The 19,461-nt window shown below is 43.2% G+C and overlaps 1 protein-coding gene across 12 annotated transcripts in view; it reads right to left on the reverse strand.

Moving 5' to 3' along the window:
* Positions 1–19,461, reverse strand: part of MED12L (mediator complex subunit 12L) — a 360,384-nt gene that overhangs the window by 278,691 nt on the left and 62,232 nt on the right. For all 12 annotated transcript variants that reach the window (XM_060394814.1, XM_060394799.1, XM_060394794.1 and 9 more), the window contains 3 exons: positions 6,306–6,475; positions 3,478–3,588; positions 2,192–2,461 (listed from right to left, as the gene is read on the reverse strand). In XM_060394814.1, coding sequence (XP_060250797.1) covers positions 2,192–2,461; positions 3,478–3,588; positions 6,306–6,475 — 551 coding nt within the window. The remainder of the gene's footprint in view (positions 1–2,191; positions 2,462–3,477; positions 3,589–6,305; positions 6,476–19,461) is intronic.

A 19,461-nucleotide genomic window follows, 5' to 3' on the forward strand; every position in this document is an offset into this window, starting at 1 on the left:
AAGGCATCTTCCCCAGTACGCTCTTGTGCCACTCAACTACACCAGCTCAGAGAATGAATGCAGTCTTTCTCTTCTAAAATGCAAAATTAATGATTAAAAAACTAAACTCTGAGGCCCAGGAGACATCTTCATGGAAACCAGATGGCATATATGAAACTCAGGCCCTGAAGCCCACCAGCAGGAGCATTGGTCTTCACTGGTCCACATCCCATTGCCTTCCTCTTCTCGTCTCCTGTCCATGGGGAAGTAGTTCCCTGTGTTAATTCCAAAGCCTCTGGTATCCAGGGCACCGATCCATCCAACAGTCCTCCGCTCCTAGTCTCGGACTCCCCTCTACCAGTGTACCCTTAGCTTAGGAATACGTTCAGGCTTGCCCGTCAAAAACCAAAAAAAAATTTTTTAAATCTCCACTCACCTAGCACCAAACTCTCTTCCCTTCACAGGAATGATTCTCAAATCTCCAACGTTCCTCAACCCACACCTTACCATGACTCCTCACTATCATTCACTGACCATCTCAACCACCATGTCAGTCTCAGTCATCTCCTTATCAGACCTCCCCAATCACCTGGGCACTGTGCACTACTCACTCCTCGTGAAACCTCCTGCAGTGCCCACAGAGGCAGTCCCGCATGGGGTTAAGAGTGTGAACCCTGGGTCCCAACTGGGTGCAATTTCCAGGTTCGCCTCTTACTTGCTGTGTGACCTGTGCCACCACCTCATTATTCCTGTTACAGGAATGATATTGGCTCCCTTCTCATAGGATGATTCTGAGAACTAAAGGATGCAATATACCTACATCTCAGAAGAGTGCCTAGAACACGATAAATGCTACCGCTATCATTACAACTGAATTATGACCATAACAGTCTCATCATCTTTGTTTCGATAACAGTACTCTCCCACCTCACTCTTCTCTCTCCAGCCTGGCCAAACTTCCCTGGTCACCTCTGGGATCTTCCCCCCTGCTATCTCTTACCTACTTGTTCCCTCTGGGCCACAGATCATCCCTCGCTACTAACTCTTTACGAGATCGCTCCCTCTCCAGTTCTTGACCAGCCAAGAGGCCCTAAGTGGCCCAAATCCATACCCCTGGTCTGTGGTCTGCCCCCGTCTTCAGAATCAGACATGCAACCATCTCCTGAACATATCAATTAGAGATAAGACAGTCCAAAACTGAACTTACACAGACTCATCCAAACTGACTTTTTCCTTGTCTCTCTCTCCCCTATCCTCCCCACTCCCAAAGACCTTCCCTCTACTGTGGCCAAAGCAACCTAACAAGCCACACACTGACCATAAAACTCCCTGCATAAAACCTCCCAATGACTTCCTAATTACAAGGCCCACAAGGGGTCTTCTATCCCTGACCCCCAACACATTTCACACTTTACGTTTCAAGAAAGCCAACCTGCCCACAAGATGACTTACCAACCCTCCGGGCCTTTCTCCACGCTGTTCCCTCTGCCAAGAACAGTCTACACCTTGTTTGTTTGTTTTAAACCAATATGATAAGTGCTAGACCAGACCACTTCCTTCAGAAAACCTCCCTGAATTCTAGGTTGAATTCCACTTCTCAAATCAGGCCCCTGAGCATCCCTCCACCAACCTTCCCTCATCTCAGCACATGGACTCTCAAAGCCCTTTACTAAAGAGCATGACACATTAGTAGGAGCCTAAGAAATGTGACCTGAACACTGATCTTTGAGCTCCCAGGTCTAGGACAGGGCTGTATCTCACTCTTGTCAGCACTGGGCCAGTGGCTGACATCCTCCTGGACCACACAAGCAATGATGCTGGGCAGCTAAAGAGAGTCTGAGAAAACTATTCGGATCTTAAACGAAGGCAACCATCTCAAGCTGCAGACTGAGGAAGCTACATAATGCTGCATGGTGAAGCTGCCTTCCCCAAAGAACAGTAACACAGCTGACTTATTCCATGGGTTCCCTGAACAATTTTTCAATCATAGAACAGCCCCAATAAAGAACTATGATAGCCATCTAGACAGAAGCAATGAATCCTCTCGCGTTTGTGATCCAACACAGGGATACAAGAACAGGAAACTTCCATCTATCAGTTATTTAGACCCGGATAAAACTAGAGTTGTGACGTGACAGTTGAAGCGTCACCCCCAAGTCCCCTGTTTGCTGCACAGAATGTGGGCGTAAAGCAGGAAGGGCCGAGGACTTACCTGCAACATACAGCTAAGTCCATAAACCAGGGGGCCATGCTGTGCACAGGAAAGAAAGTCGGAGAAGGCCAGCTGCACAGGGCTCATGCCGGGGCCAGAGGGCCCGGGGCTGGGGGCCCCGATGCTCGAGCTGTTTGGGCCTATTATCACATGGGGCGAGTGGGCAGCAAGGAGGCTGGGGCTGTCGCTCAGCAGCAACGCCAGACGCCGGGCACAGAAATAGGCGAGACGACGGGACAGGTAGGCCGACTGGACAAACTCATCTGAATACTGAGGAACACAAGGACACCAGCCTTCAGTCACGTCTCAGGCTACTCGGTGAGATAACCATTATAATACAGGCTTCTCATCATTACAAACAAAAACAAAAGCTTTCAGAAGTACTACTACAGACCAGTGCTGTCCAAGAGAAATGTAATGCGAGCCACACATGTAATTTTAAATTTTCCAGTATCCACTGGGTGGCACGCACGCGCGCGCGCGCGCACACACACACACACGAAAGATGTGTTTTATTTGGCCCACTATACCTAAATCTAAAATGCTATCATTTCAACATGTTATCAACACAAAAGTATCAGTGAGATATTATATACCCCTTTTTCCATACCAGGTCTGAAGCCTGGTGGGCACTTTAAACAAAGAGCACATGACAATGTGAACTTGTCACATTTCAAGGGTTCATGAGTCATGGCTGGCTAGCTCCTAGAGCAGGCATCACAGGTACCGACGTCTCGGGGAAGACACAGATCACCAGTATGGTGTGGTCTCTGGAAGGGGCTGGCTACTTTTCACTGGATGCTCTTCCGTATTGCCTGAATTGTCAAATATACGAATTACTTTTCCAGGAATTTTTCTTTAAATAAATTTCATCCAGACAGCCTAAATTTTAACACACCTTGAGACAATCATGAAAATACGATGTTCCCACCCTTGAGGGGCTCAAAGAATATTATAAGAATGTAGAAGATCCTCTATATCCCTAAAAAGAGATAATGGGTTTTGTTTTCACAGAGATCTATGTGAAGGAGACAGTATTTAAAGAGCTGTTTGCTCAGCTCAGGGACAAGGGAAATTCATGTGAGTGAGAATACTTGAGAGGGACACATGGCTAGTACAAGTGACCTTTACAACTTACACAAAAGCCTCTTATCACTTCGAGTGTTGCAGCATTAAGATCTTTCCTCCTTCCATTTCAAAAAAGCCACCTCTACTTACCTCTTCATTCTTACCAGACTCATTCCTTGCCCATAAAATCAACTGGCTCATGATTACATGTACTATACCTGCAGCATTAGCGGTAATAAGAGTTTAAGAAGATCATCATCCATTGGTCTGATCTTTTCTAACACATCCAAAATCCATGTCAAATATTCGTGCTTTTCCAGCATTCCTTCCTTAAATGAACAAAGAAAAATTACACTGATAATGTTAAAGCAAAACCAACTAAAATTCAAAAAATAAAAAAACCACACACTCTTATCTTTATGTGTAAGTATAATTTTACTATTGTTTTCCTTGTTGCAAAGCAGTCTCATTGATGAAAGTTGAAATTCTAAAGAATGAAAATAACTGGTGTTATTTTGCACAGTTGGCTTGGAGGTTTTTGGGGGTTGTTTCTGCATACCTGCCTCATTCTAAATTGATAAAAATTAATTCCTACAAGAAGGAAAATTTGGAATGCCCAGATTCCCAGGGCATGTCAAGTACCTGGCTAAATTTCAGTATACTAAGAACTCATAGTACACTGGCGTGCTACAGTCCATGGGGCCCAAGAGTCGGACACGACTAAGCAACTGAACTGATGAACTCATACTCACAGGAGGAAACTTGGCCAATGTTGATCACTACAAAGAACAAAGCACCTATCATATCATCATCTCCAAAAGAGGCTGATAACCTCATCAGAGCCAAGGCCCTCTAGTAGCCTCTTTTGCTATCCTAAAAAGAATTTCAGATACCATAACCCACCTACAAAATATAACTTTAAAAATCAATATAATGGCCTATAAGAAATGAAAGGAATTTATAATAAAATGACATCTAAACTTCTGACATAACTGCACTAAAAACAACATGCCCACAAATTTCCAAACTGTTCCACAGGGTTGGTATGGCCCCCCTTAAAATAAGCACTGTTAACATTTTCATCTATTGCCTTCATATATACACACACACACAAATACTTCTTTATGACATTCTATGTACACATAAATTTAATGTCATATTACAGCTTTATGATTCACATCATAAAAGAGTCAAGACAGAAACAAATGACCTAAATGGGAAAGAAATCCAAAAAAGGGAGGGGGGTGGGGGTGGGGGTGGGGTGGGGTGTGTGTGTGTGTGTGTTTGTGTGTCTGTGTGTGTGAAGCTGATTCACTTGCTGTACTATAGAAATAAAACACTGTAAAGAATTATACTCCAATAAAATGTAAAACAAACAAAGATAAAAACAAAAAGTTATGTTTAAAGTCACTGAAACTTTTATGGTCATTCTAGTAACAATCTTAGTAGTTAAAATGAAGCCCTACTTTGTTCCTAGCAACTCTGATGCATCTATGGACCATATAACCAGAGGTCCACTACCATGATTATCGACAATGCATTTAAAAATATACTGCTAAATTACTGTTTATGTATTTAAAACATTACAGTGACACCACATTCATGATATCAAAGTTTTCACTTATTGCTAATTTCTTTTCTTGTCTGCACGAAGGGATCTTAGTTCCGCAACCAGGGATCAAGCTCGTGTCCTGGCAGTGAAAGCAGGGAGTCCTATCCACTGGACCACCAGAGGATTCCCCTTATTGCTGATTTCTAATTTTTTTAATGTTTCAGCTAACGGTTTAGCTACAGGAAAAAGCGCAATTTAAAATTATCAGACCAATAAAGTAAACTTCATGTTAAAGAAATAAATAAAATGGAACTTTGCATTAAGGATTAAGAGATGGTGAATGCAAGGTTCAAAAAAAGAGAATCTTCATAAGCATGACTTCCAAGGATGACATAATGTTCATCCTCAAGATGCTTCTGTTATGCACCCGTACCCTTACTTATGCATATGAATGTCTGCACACACATACACTCCAGTTTCACATTTCAGATTACAATGAATTAAAATATAATGAACTTTTAAATGTTAACATTAAAGTTAGATTCATCCATTTAGAACCTAACTGCTTCCTATAAAGGAGATACTGATTTCCATGTTCCTAAAAAATAACCATTCAAAAATACTACGCATGCTTAGAGACACCTTTTCAAAGAGACAGGCTAAATCCTCAGCTCAATAAAAGCTCAGAGCAGGCAGGGAAGGAGTCCTCTGCTAAATGAAACTAGGATTTGTAAGCATTTTTTTTTTTTTTACTGATTTAAAACAAAGCTAACTCCTAAAGGACCAGGCTGTTTCCTACTTTGAGCTCTTAGAAAAAGTTGCTTACCACCTGGAAATTATAATTAAAGTTCTAAGGGTAGAAATTTAGAAACCACACATCCTTTCTACCCACCCACCCCATCACAATAACAGGTCATGAAAGTCTATCCTGATAATACAACTTCAGCTGAATACATCTGTCCTTCCTTCTCACCAAGAGTAAAGATTGAGGCAAACAGCACAAGTGCCATCTTCTGGTCAGTATGATGTACATCAGTGCCTCAGGATGGGAGTTCTAATCAGTCCTCAATGTATTACCCATCCTCTCAACCATATTTTAATCTGCAGCCAAACAAAATTAAGATGACCTTTCATAATAACTAAGCTCTAAAGAAAATCTACTATAAGATAGGAAGCATCAGCATAAAAAATTATTTGAATAAATATCTCCAATTTATGTAAAGTCAAATGGCTTGGGAGGATTATATCTAATAGTGCCATTGTAAGGCAATTAATGGCATTAAAAGAGCTGACATCACTGAATCCTGGCGATCAATACGTATAACAGGAAGCTGTCATCTCGGGGCAAAGGTGTCACCTTTGATACGAATTCAGAGCTATGCTGGGTGGCTTTCTTTGAACGCACTAGTTCATATGATGATGATATAATGTAACACCCCCCAAAAACTAAAGTGTAAGGAACTTGCTCTGTCTTGAGTTTCGTAGGAAGCTTACCTGGAACATGTGGAACGCCAGCTTTTCGTTGTACTCCCACTGCCTCATGGCCTGCTCCACGTCAGGTGGCACAGGGACAGGGCCATCGCCCGCGCTGGAAGCCAGGTGGTAGAAGTCGGAAATCTTGGCCAACTGCTCTCGAAGATACCTGGTAGATATTTGCGTCCACTCTGCATGTTTTTTAAAAAAAGAAGCCATTTCCAGATACAATGAATGTAAGAATCTACTTTTCCTCCGTCTTTCTGGTTAAGAGTGTACTTATAAAACAAATCTATTACACAAAAATGGCTTTGGCAAACATATATAAGCACTGTTGAGAAAAGTACACCCATGCCAAAGCCCTTGAGCAATGTGCACCAGTGTGACATGGCCACCCCATCGCCCAGCAACGACGTCGGCCAGCTCTCCCCTTCTGCCTCTGTGACCCCAAACCTAGGAGAAGAGGTGTCCACATTTAAATTAAAAATACAAACAGAGACACAAACAGGAAATAGAACAGTGGAGGTAATTCAAGAATCATAATTCAGGACATGGACAACAGACCTGTGGCTGCCAAGGTGGGAAGGGGGTGGGTGGGGAAGGGATGTATTGGGAGTTTGGGATTAGCAGATGCAAACTACTATATATACAGAATGGATAAACAAGGTCCTACTGTATAGTACAGGGAACTATATTCAATATCCTGTGATAAACCATAATGGACAAGTTGGGGGGGGGGGGTGTGCGTGTGGTGTGTGTGTTGTGGGGGTGTTGTGGGGGTGTATTGTTGGAGGGCGGGGTAGGGAGTAGCTTTCCCAGTAGCTCAGACAGTAAAGAATCTACCTGCAATCCATGAGACCTGGGATCGATTCCTGGGTCAGGAAGATCCCATGGAGAAGGGCATGGCAACCCACTCCAGTATTCCTGCCTGAAGAATTCATGGACAGAGGTGCCTGGCGGGTTACAGTCCACGGGGTCACAGAGTCAGACACAACTGAGTGACCAACACTTCATATACAAATAACTGAGTCACTGTGTTGCACGCAGAAACTAACACTGGAAACCAACTATACTTCAATAACACTTTTTTAAAACAAATATTTTACAAAATCACAGTTCTACTCCAAAAAAGTTCAAAATTCCCCAAATGCAGTTCTCTTGGGGTACATTTTCCAGGCTCCAGGGCATGGTTCAAACATGCCTAATTAAGGGGTGTTCTGTCTCTGTCCATCTGTAGAAGGGCTGGCCATCCCCACGGGCCAGCCCCAGGCGGCACTCCCACCTGCACCGCCCAACCTCCACCCCTGCCAGGGACACCAGAGCAGCCACCTCAGACCACCATCCGGCCGTCGATCGCTCTGCTCTCCCCAACCAACACTAGATGCCTCAGGACTCAGCCAGAAAGGGCAGTGCGTGACAAAAGGCAGAAGGCCGTAGCACAAAAAAAAAAAAAAAAAAAAAAAAAAATCACTGAAATTACTCAAAAGTATCTGCCACGGGGCACAAATTAAATCAATGGGTTGCCTTTGGCAACCATGAGGGATATGGTGCCAACTTTAGCCCATTCTGTGGATAAAAATGTAATAATTGCATGCTCACAGCCAAATTTCCCCAAGGATTAGTGAAACAGCATTTCGGAAGAAATCGTCCTCCTGAAACATCACCGCACAATGCTGTTTTCTCATTATTTCAGCAATAGGTTCTCCAACCTTCTCAATTTTAAAGGAACCTATTCTAACAAAAGTAAGAGTAGAAATAAACATCTGTTAGAAATTGAGTGTTTTGTTTTTATTTTTTAAGCACTACTAAAATTACTTGACAACAGAACCCGGAGATAACTACCGTTAGGATTTGGTTGAAACTACTTATTCTAATTGTGTCTTATTTAAAATTGAAATTCAGATGCACATGTTAAGTAAGCATTGCTTCAGTAATCAGCCAATGCCAAAAGATGAACAGACACTAGGTCAACATTCTGTTCCTAGTATAAATCGTTTGTTAGAAAGCACCATCAATAACAGATATTGTTGTTAAAATTACGCCATCATCATTAAAAACCAAACAATAAATTATTAGTGTCATCATTTTCTGGTGCCCCTGTTATGGACTAATCATCTCATGACTCTCACTTGTTCAACAAAGCAAAATGCCAACCACCAGATGAGACAAGTTTAGCTTAGCTATAATAAGCAAAAACAAAAATAACAAGGATCCAAATCCTAGCTTTTGTGTGCCAAGCCTTGCTATTAACTCACTCTCAGTATGGTACTATTCTCAATACTCAGAATAGTTTAGCCTCAAGAGCTAAAAATAACACACATATTCACACACCCCCTACTTTGTCTCGGGTATATTTTCAAGATTGTTTTTATTAAAATATGGAAGAAACACATGCTCACTATAGAAAAATTTTAATGCAAATATGCCTAGAAAAAAATCTCAATCATTTAATAGCTTTGTATCTTTTCAGGTTTTTTCCTTGTGTGCTTGACTGTTTAAACATACATGCATCTTTTTTTTTAATTGCTGAAGATATTACTCCACAATTTGAATACCTTTAAAAATTCAAACAGAATTCAAATATAGACCTCTTGGTCATATATTTTAACTTCACCATATTTAACTGATGTTAAGCTATCACATCAATGAGACAGATTTGGAGATCTGGGCCCTAAGACAATCTAGTGTGAACTAGTATAAAAATTAGGATGCACACAAAATTTTCATTAAAAATTAAAAACAAAAAATAAAAAATGGCCACAAGTACTGTACTCTTTAAAATTATTCAGGTTCACTAACCCCTCTCAAGCTGAATTAGGACTGGTCATTAAAAGGGAGAAATGGGGGCAAGAAACAGTGATTCTCAGGCCTGCATGCACACGCCATCACCCGGGGCGGGTGCATTTTACCAAATGCCAGTATCTTCAGCCCAATCCCATCAGATTCTGGTTTAACTGGTCTGCAGTGGGGACTCAGTCCTAAGTGATACCAAGAAAATAGGAATGGCTAGAGATCTTAAGGAAGATGGTTGGGGGAGGGAGGTGGGGAGGTTTCAAAGGTAGAAAGGATGCAGAAAGTTGCTTTGAAAGTGCACCAGTTCTAAAATTCTGAGGCTATGGCCACATCTCTAGTTCACTGATATCAAGTAGAACTCAAGGCCACGAAGTCAGATTATTAGCAAGTTTACAAACATGAATGTTACTGAGAGTGGGGTCAGGGGTCAGTATTAAAAAGAATGACCGACTCATCCTTCTGATGCTGCTCTCCCTAGCATCCTGGAGCCACTGTTTTTTGTTGATGCCTAACCCCCAAACAGGAGGGGTCTCAGAGGCCATGCAGTTCACCCTATGGTAGCCTATCGTCTAACCAATCCAGGAGCTGTAGGCACAACTCAAGGTCACACAGGTAAACCAGAAGAACACAGCAGGTGTGAGATGCTCCACTCCAGTACATGAAAATATGCAAATTGATAAATACAATACATAATAGGGGAGAACAGAGACATGTCAAGTTACATTAAAAATGACCCCCTAGGGCCTGGAATACCTGCAGTATTACCAAGAGAACTGGGAGCTCAGCAGAAGACAAGCATTCACCGTGGGGGCAAACACAGAGCACCCCAAATGCAACAACACTCATGGAGAGAAAGTGTCTTGGCAGTGTGACACTGCAGAGAAGCAACAGAGGGCCACACTAAGGGTTACCAGCAGAATGACCTTTGGCAGAGGTCGGCCCTGGGTCCAATCCTAGCTCCACCCCTGAGCAAGGCAACCTGGCCTCCACTCAATCTCAACCTCATCTCTACAACAGAGCTCAATAATACACCCAGGTCAGTAACTATCCAGATGAGTTCCTTTACACAGTGCATGCATCACAGAAGTTGATCAATAAGTGGCCATCATCATCATCATTAGTACTCATTATTATTGGGATGAAGAGTTTTTAGAAAGGAAACTAAAGGTTAGGCCTTAACTGTTACTGTCAGGCCCTGCTTCTACCTCAGCTGAGCTGCAATGCCTAACCCAGCACTCTGGGTAAGTGTTTATGGAATCAATCAATGTCAATTTCATGGTTCCAAAACCTTCAATGGATCTGCAATCCTTAATGAATTAAGGTCAAACTCCTTAGCTGGAATTAAAATCATTTCAAATACTATCCAGCATGATCCACACTGCGAGCTCAAGGTGCTTCTCTCACGTCTATGATGCTCTGTTGACAGGATCTTCCCCAGTCACCTGTTTTCGAATGCGGGCCCAGTTCAAATGTCACATCTCTCACGTAGCCTTCTCAAGACGCTGGACACCACACCACCACCCGGCAGGGATCACACTCTCTAACTGATGCTTAAGAATTCCCTCCATCTTTCATCCCCATGCCTCACATACTCAAGACCTAAGTACTGACTGCAACCAATACACTATAAGGTCCTCTCAAAACTAAGTTCCTTCCCAATCATTCTGTCTCCCAAATCTTCATAAAAACATCTCCATTTTCTAGTTTAAACCTATCACGGCCGATCTAGAAGGTTTCAAACACCACTGTAGGAAATACACCAAGTTCCCTCTCTAACACACTTGGTCTTTATGCATCCGTTAGTCGGCCTGCTACAAAAGGCCCATGCAAATACAGAACCTTTCATTCTTTTTAATGAATTTCCATCAAGTATAGTATAAATATAAAACTTATACACATACACCCTAGTATACACATACATATAAAAATATTATATATGTCCTTTAATTTTGTGAAAGCTTATTTTCCTTACTACATTCTTTCCTTACACCCTAATATACACATACATATAAAAATATTATATACGTCCTTTAATTTTGTGAAAGCTTATTTTCCTTACTACATTCTTTCCTTTTATCAGAATGAGTGGGAACCCACTACGTAAAACAGATGCAACAAAGATTGCTTTGTAAAAATTCCAGCCAAGTCCAGAAATGAAGGTGCACATCTTTAAAGTGACCCACTGGAATCTGGACTTAAAAGTCAAAGATGACAGGCTCCTCAATGGAAAAACCTATATCCTCAAACCTTCTCCCTGAAGCTATCCCACTACAATAAAAGGTTCTTGCTTACCCATGGGAGGAACACACTGCTTCTCAAAACTGCAGGATGTAGAGGATTTAACTAGCCCAACTTAGGTGCAAACCTGCCTGGTACAGACTGATGGGAGAGTGGGGAGGGGGCTGAGATGGGGCGAAAAGGAGTTCAATACATACAACGTGGTGCACAAAGAAAGACAGCGCCAAGTCGTGTCCGACTCCTACGGCCCCACGGACTACAGACTGCCAGGCTCCTCTGTCTATGGGATTCTCCCACGAACACTGGAATGGGTTGCCATTTTCTTCTCCAGGGCATCTTCCTGATCCAGGAATCGAACCCAGGTCTCCCACACTGCAGGCATATTCTTTACCGACTGAGCTACGTGGGAAGCCCTATACATATACTCACGAACTCCCAATAAAAGACTGAAAGATTTTTTTCATTTTCTGTTGTTAAAATGCTTTCTTGATCAAAGGATACCATCAACAAAGTGAAAAGACAACTCATAAATGGGAAGAAAACATCTGCAAATCATTTATCTGATAAAGGACTTGGATATAATGAATGATTACAACTCAATAATAAAGCAATTAATAATGGGTAAAGGAGCTGAACAGACCTTTCTCCAAAGAATATAGACAAATGATCGATAAGCTCATGAAAATATGCTCAACATCATTAGCCACCAGAGAAATGCAAATCAAAACCACAATAAGGCACCATTAGGACACTCACAGAGAGGCTACCCAGGTGGTACAATTGTAAAGAGTCTGTCTGCCAGGGCAGGATATGCAAGAGACATGGGATGTGGGTTTGGCCTAAGGGTCAGAAAGATCCCCTGGAGTAGGAAATGGCAACGCACTCCAATATTCTGGCCTGGTGGGGTAGTAAGAGTCCAACACAACTCAGTGACTAAACAACAACAGGATAGTACAAGACCAACAATACCAACTTTTTGGTGAGGATGTGTTGAAACCAGGCTCCTCATACATTGCTGGTGGGAATGTAAAATGATGTAGCTACTGTGGAAAATGGTTCGGCAATTTCTCAAAGGGTTGGACACAGAGTTATCATGTAATCCAAAGTCCACAAGTAATCATAAACCCCAGAGAAATGAAAACACATGTCCACACAAAGATCTGTACACATCCGTAGCAGCATGGCTCATATGAGCCAAAAAGTGAAAGCAACACAAACGTCCAACTGATAAGCAAATTTTGTTGCTCTTCAGTCACTAAGCTGTGTCCAACTTTGTAATTCCTTGGACTACAGCATGCCAGGCTTCCCTGGCCTTCAGTATCTCCAGGAGTTTGCTCAAACTCATGTCCATGGAGTCAGTGAAGCCATCCAACCATCTACACTCTGTTACCCCCTTCTCCTTTTGCTCTCAATCTTTCCCAGCATCAGAGCCTGTTCTAATGAGTCACCTCTTCGCATTAAGTGGCCAAAGTACTGGAGAGTCAGCTTCAGCATCAATCCTTCCAATGAATATTCAGGGCTGATTTCCTTTAAGATTGACTGGTTTGACTTCCTTGCTGTCCAAGGGACTCGCAAGAGTCTTCTCCAGCACCACAGTAGGAAAGCATCAATTTTTCGGCTCTCAGCCTTCTTTATGGTCCAACTTTCACATTCGCAAAATAAAATATCTTCCATGTACAGAATGGTACTACTCAGCTATACAATGTCATGCACCACGGAAACACACTACAACATGCAGGAACATTGAAAACGTAATACTGTATAACTGACACAAATCTGTTTCAAAGAACCATATAAGTTATGATTCCAGTTAGATAAAATGTCCAGAAAAGGCACATCTACAGGGCTGAGGGAGACTGGGGAAATGCAGAGTGACTGCTGGTGGTTACGAGATTCCTTCCAGGCGGATAGAAGAATTCAAAAAGGCAGTGATGGTTTCACAGCACTGTGAACACATGAAAAACTTCTAAATTGTAAACTTAAAATGAACTGCAAAACAGTAACAATTATATCTCCATAAAGCTATTACATAATTCTTAATGCTTGCTTGAAATACTTTACTACAAATAAAAATCCAGCATTTCATGAAGTACCAAAAAAAAAAAAAAGACGACTATTCTACACTGATGAAAAGTAATCTACTATGGGACTTCCCTGGTGGTGCAGTGGATAAAAACTCACCTGCCAATGGATGGGACACAGGTTCAATCCCCAGTCTGGGAAGATTCCACATGTTGCGGAGCAACTAAAGCGCAAGCGCAGCTGCTGAGCCTATCTGTACAAACACTGATGTGCACGGGCCAAGACCCTGCACTCTGCAACGAAAGCCGCCCCCACTCACAACCAGAGAAAGTAGCACAAAGCAATAAAGACCCAGGGCAACAAAAACCAGATTAAAAAAAAAACATAAAAGTAGCCCACTATGATCTGATACGGCTTTGAGGGCAGCGGAGGGGGTTGGGAACGAGAATAAGGATAAAAGTAACAGTGGCCAAGAGCGAAGGTGGTCTGGAATTCCCATGTCTTGCTGAATTTTCCACAGTTTGTTGTAATCCACAAATCAAAGGCTTTAGCGCAGTCAACGAAGCAAAAGTAGATGTTTTTCTGGAATTCTCTTGATCCAAGGGATTTGACAATTTGATCTCTGGTTCCTCTGCCGTTTTTAAATCCAGCATGAACACCTGGAAGTTCACGGTTCACGTATTGCTGAAGGCTGGCTTGGAGAATTTTGAGCTTTATTTTGCTAGCATGTGAGATGAGTGCAATTGGGCGGTAGTTTAAACATTCTTTGGCATTGCCTTTCTTTGGGATTGGAATGAAAACCGACCTTTTCCAGTCCTTTCCTCCTTTGCTTTTGGCTTATCCTCTTTTCTCAGCTATTTGTAAGGCCTCCTCATACAACCATTTTGCCTTTTCATATATCTTTTTCTTGGGGATGGTTTTGATCACTGCCTCCTGCACAATGTTACGAACCTCCGTCCATAGTTCTTCAGGCACTCTATCAGATCTAATACCTTGAATCTATTTGTCACTTCCACTGTATTATCACACGAGATTTGATTTAGGTCATACCGGAATGGCCTAGTGGTTTTCCCTGCTATCTCCTATTTCAAGGAGTTCATGATCTGAGCCACAGTCAGCTCCTGATCTTGTTTTCACTGAGATGGGAACACTTTACCTGACTCCTGAGAAACCTGTATGCAGGTCAAGAAGCAACAATTAGAATCAGAGATGGAACAACAGACTGGTTCCAAATAGGGAGAGGAGTAAGTCAAGGCTGAATGCTGTCACCCTGCTTATTTAACTTTTACGCAGAGTTCAGTTCAGTTGCTCAGTTGGGTCCGACTCTTTGTGACCCCACAGACTGCAGCACACCAGGCCTCCTTGTCCATCACCAACTCCCAGAGTTTACTCAAACTCATGTCCATTGAGTCAGTGATGTCATGCAACCATCTCATCCTCTGCTGCCCTTCTCCCACCCTCAATCTTTCCCAATGAGTCAGCTCTTCACATCGGGTGGCCAAAGTTTTGGAGTTTCAGCTTCAGCATCAGTCCTTCCAATGCATATTCAGGACTGATTTCCTTTAGGCTAGAGTGGTTGGATCTCCTATCAGTCCAAGGGACTCTCAAGAGTCTTCTCCAACACCATAGTTCAAAAGCATCAATTCTTTGGTGCTCAGCTTTCTTTATACTCCAACTCTCACATCCATACATGACCACTGTAAAAACCATAGCCTTGACTAGATGGACCTTTGTTAGCAAAGTAATGTCTCTGCCTTTTAATATGCTGTCTAGGTTGGTCATAACTTTTCAAGGAGTAAGCGTCTTTTAATTTCATGGCTGCAGTCACCATCTGCAGTGACTTTGGAGTCCCCCTAAAATAAAGTCTGACACTGCTTCCACTGTTTCCCCATCTATTTCCCATGGAGTGATGGGACCGGATGCCATGATCATCGTTTTCTGAATGTTGAGCTTTAAGCCAACTTTTTCACTCTCTTCCTTCACTTTCATTAAGAGGCTCTTTAGTTCTTCACTTTCTGCCATAAGGGTGGTGTCATCTGCATAGCTGAGGTTATTGATATTTCTCCCAGCAATCTTGATTCCAGCTTGTGCTTCATCCAGTCCAGCATTTCTCGTGATGTACTCTGCGTATAAGTTAAATAAGCAGGGTGGCAATATACAGCCTTGATGTACTCCTTTTCCTATTTGGAACCAGTTTGTTGTTTCATGTCCAGTTCTAACTGTTGCTTCCTGACCTGCACACAGGTTTCTCAAGAGGCAGGTCAGGTGCTCTGGGATTCCCATCTCTTTCCGAATTTGCCCCAGTTTATTGTGATCCACAAAGTCAAAGGCTTTGGCATAGTCAATAAAGCAGAAATAGATGTTTTTCTGGAACTCTTGCTTTTTTCCATGATCCAGCGGATGTTGGCAATTTGATCTCTGGTTCCTCTGCCTTTTCTAATCTCAGCTTGAACATCTGGAAGTTCACGGTTCATGTATTGCTGAAGCCTGACTTGGAGAATTTTGAGCATTACTTTGCTAGCATGTGAGGTGAGTGCAATTGTGTGGTAGTTTGAGCCTTCTTTGGCATTGCCTTTCTTTGGGACTGGAACAAAAGCTGACCTTTTCCAGTCCTGTGGCCACTGCTGAGTTTTCCAAATTTGCTGGCACACTGAGTGCAGCACTTTCACAGCATCATCAGAGTTATGCATCATCAGCATTATGCAGAGCGCATCATGAGAAACGCTGGGCTGGATGAAGCACAAGCTGGAATCAAGATTGCCGGGAGAAATATCAATAACCTCAGATATGCAGATGGCATCACCCTTATGGCAGAAAGTGAAGAGGAACTAAAGAGCCTCTTGATGAACAGTGCAAGAGGAGAGTGAAAAAGGTGGCTTAAAACTCAACATTCAAAAAAGGAAGATCATGGCATCTAGTCCCATCATTTCATGACAAATAGATGTGGAAACAATGCAAACAGTAACAGCCTTTATTCTCTTGGGCTGAAAAGTCACTGCAGATGGTGACTGCAGTCATAAAATTAGGACGCTTGCTCCTTGGAAGAAAAGTTATAACAAACCTAGACAGCGTTATTAAAAAGCAGAGACATTTTGCCAACAAAGGTCCATCTAGGCAAAGTTATGGCTTTTCCAGTAGTCATGTATGGATGTGAGTGTTGGACCATAAAGAAGGCTGAGCAACAAAGAATTGATGTTTTTGTACTGTGGTGTTAGTGAAGATTCTTCAGAGTCCCTTGGACTGCAAGGAGATCAAACCAGTCCATTCTGAAAGGAAATAAATCCCCAATATTCATTGGAGGGACTAATGCTGATGCTCCATTACTTTAGCCATCTGATGCAAAGAGGTGACTCATTTGAAAAGACCCTGATGCTGGGAAAGATTGAAGGCAGGAAGAGATGATGATGACAGAGGATGAGATGGCTGGATGGCACCACTGACTCAATGGACATGAGTTTGCACAATCTCTAGGAGATAGTGAAGGACAGGGAAGCCTGGAGTGCTGCAGTCCATGGGGTCACAAAGAGTCATACATGATTGAACAGCTGAACAACAGAAGAGTGAAGGGGTAAACCTGAGTGATGGTTAGTAGGAACTTTATTACATCCTCCTATATTTTCCTATGTTCGAAATGCCCACAACAAAAGGCTTTAAAAAGTTAATCAGTTGAGTTCTATAAAATGATTCACAGAAAGCCCAAAATCCCCCATTCGGCCACTGCTTACTTGGGGAAGGAAAGGGGAAATCAGAGTGCTGATCAGCAGCCTGGATAAAAAATAGCCTCAGTGAAAACTGCTGCCTCAGGTTGATGTGTGAGCAACACAGAGTCAGCCCAGTGGCTGGAATGCTGGTTCTGCTGAATGGTCAGTTAGCGAACTCAGGCCCTCTGGCTAAAAAGCAGGGAAAACAGGGTGGGCGTGGGGGTTCGTAGATGACACGCTGTGGTGCAGTCAATTACCGAAACTTCTTTTTTAGTCACCAAGTTTTTTCTTGGTTTTTGTGTTCTTGTTGTTGTTAGTCGGACGGTGAGGCTTGTGGGACCTCAGTTCCTCAACCAGGGATGGAACCTGGGGCCCTGGCGGTGACAGCCCCAAGTCTTAACCACTGGACCACCAGGGAAGTCCCTGAAACTTTTTTATGCTTCAAACACTTTTCCTTTCACTCATAACTACCTGTAGAATACTGGTGCTGAGCGGCAAACATCGAATATCTGTTTTTGTCTGGATGAGTAATTTTACCGTGTTATTTTTAATGGGCTGTTTCTCTCTGGTTTTTATTTACTGGCAGTGACGCTAAGTGCTGTTACTTGGTGATTAAGGTAACTACTCAAAATAAAATAAAAATCATGGGGGATTTCACAGGTGGTCCAGTGGTTAAGACTCTGTGCTTCCACTGCAGGCGGCCTGGGTCCCATCCCTAATCAGGGAACTAAGATCCCACATGCCACACCGTGTGGCAAAAAAAAAAAAAAAAAAGAAAACAAAAAAAACATGGGCATGTGGCAGGAAACATTAAATGTCTACTAAGGGCCAGAAGCTCTCCTGGGGCCTGGAACTATAAAGCTGAGAGGAGAGCAGTCCCTACCTGAGGCGATTCATTCTGGAGGCAGAAACACAAGGACACAGACACTGAGGGCGGGGAGTTAAGTGGTCTGACATGCCGTGGAGCAAAGGCAAGGAAACACGGGGAGGTTTTAGCGTAGTCCTGAGGGAAGGTGGGGCTCCCCCGGTGGCGCTCAGCAGTGTTAGTTACTCAGTCGTGTCCGACTCTCTGCAACTCCGTGGACTGTAGCACGCCAGGCTCCTCTGTCCATGGAATTTTCCAGGCAAGAACACTGGAGTGGTTGCCATTCCCTTCTCCAGGGGATCTTCCCAACCCAGGGATCAAACCTGGGTCTCCTGCACTGCATTCTTTACCTAAAGAATCTGCCTGCCAACACAGGAGATGCAGGAGATGTTGAGTTCGGTCCCTGGATCAGGACGATCCCCTGGAGTAGGAAATGGCACCCTACTCTAGTATTCTTGCCTGGAAAATTCCATGGGCAGAGGATCAGTCAATCCTAAAGGAAATCACTCCTGAATATTCAATGGAAGGATTGATGCTGGAGCTGAAGCGCTAATACTTTGGCCACCTGATACAAAGAGCCAACCAACTGGAAAAGACCCTGATGCAGGAAAAGATTGAGGACAGGAGGAGAAGGGGACAACAGAGGATGAGATGACTGGATAACATCAACTCAATGGACATCACAAGTTTGAGCAAACTCCAGGAGACAGTGAACGACAGGAAAGACTGGCATGCTGCAGTCCATGGGGTCACAAAGAGTCAGATACGACTTAGCAACTGAACTTCTGAGGAAAGTTACGAAAGAGTTCCATGGGCAGAAACAGCAGTGTGTAATTTCGCAGGTCCTGCAGAGGGAGCCTGGCAGAGGATGCAAGGCAGAGGGAAGGAGGGTCACCTCTGAGGTGAAGCCAGAGGTACTCAAATGCTAGTGCACAAAAAGATCACCAGAGGGCGCTGGTTGGTTAAACATACAGATTTAGCCTTGACAGAGATTTTTACCCTTTAAGGTTCAACTGGGGTCCAGAAACCTGCATTTATAACCTGCTGGTCCCCAGGGCAGGGACAAGCTATACAGTCTGATCTTTTGCCACAAATGACTGAGAGACACTGAAGAATTTTAAGCAAAGGAATGAGGAGATCAGACACATAAATTAAGATTCTCAGAAGTTGTAGGGGAGACAAATAAAAAGGAGACTGCGGAGTCCAGTGGACAGGTGACTGAGGAGGGAACAAGAGAAAGAGGAGGGCAGTACTGGAATCGCCTGATAATGGAGAAGAAACCCGGGTCTCCTGCACAGTGGTAAAGACTCTGCCTGCCAAGGCAAGAGACACAAGTTTGATCCCTGGGTCACGTTTATCCCCTGGAGAAGGAAGTGGCAACCCACTCCAGTATTTTTGACTGGGAAATCCTATAGACAGAGGAGCCTTGTGGGCTACAGTCCATGGGGTCGCAAAGGGTCAGACATGATTGAGCACAGACGAGCCCAAGAGAAGAGAAGAAAGAGGCAGGTAGCTTCAAGATTTGCCAGTGAGATAGCTGAGCAGGTCATGGTGCCAT

The sequence above is a fragment of the Ovis aries genome, chromosome 1 (genome assembly GCF_016772045.2).
Source record: "Ovis aries strain OAR_USU_Benz2616 breed Rambouillet chromosome 1, ARS-UI_Ramb_v3.0, whole genome shotgun sequence".
Taxonomy (NCBI): Eukaryota; Metazoa; Chordata; class Mammalia; order Artiodactyla; family Bovidae; genus Ovis; species Ovis aries.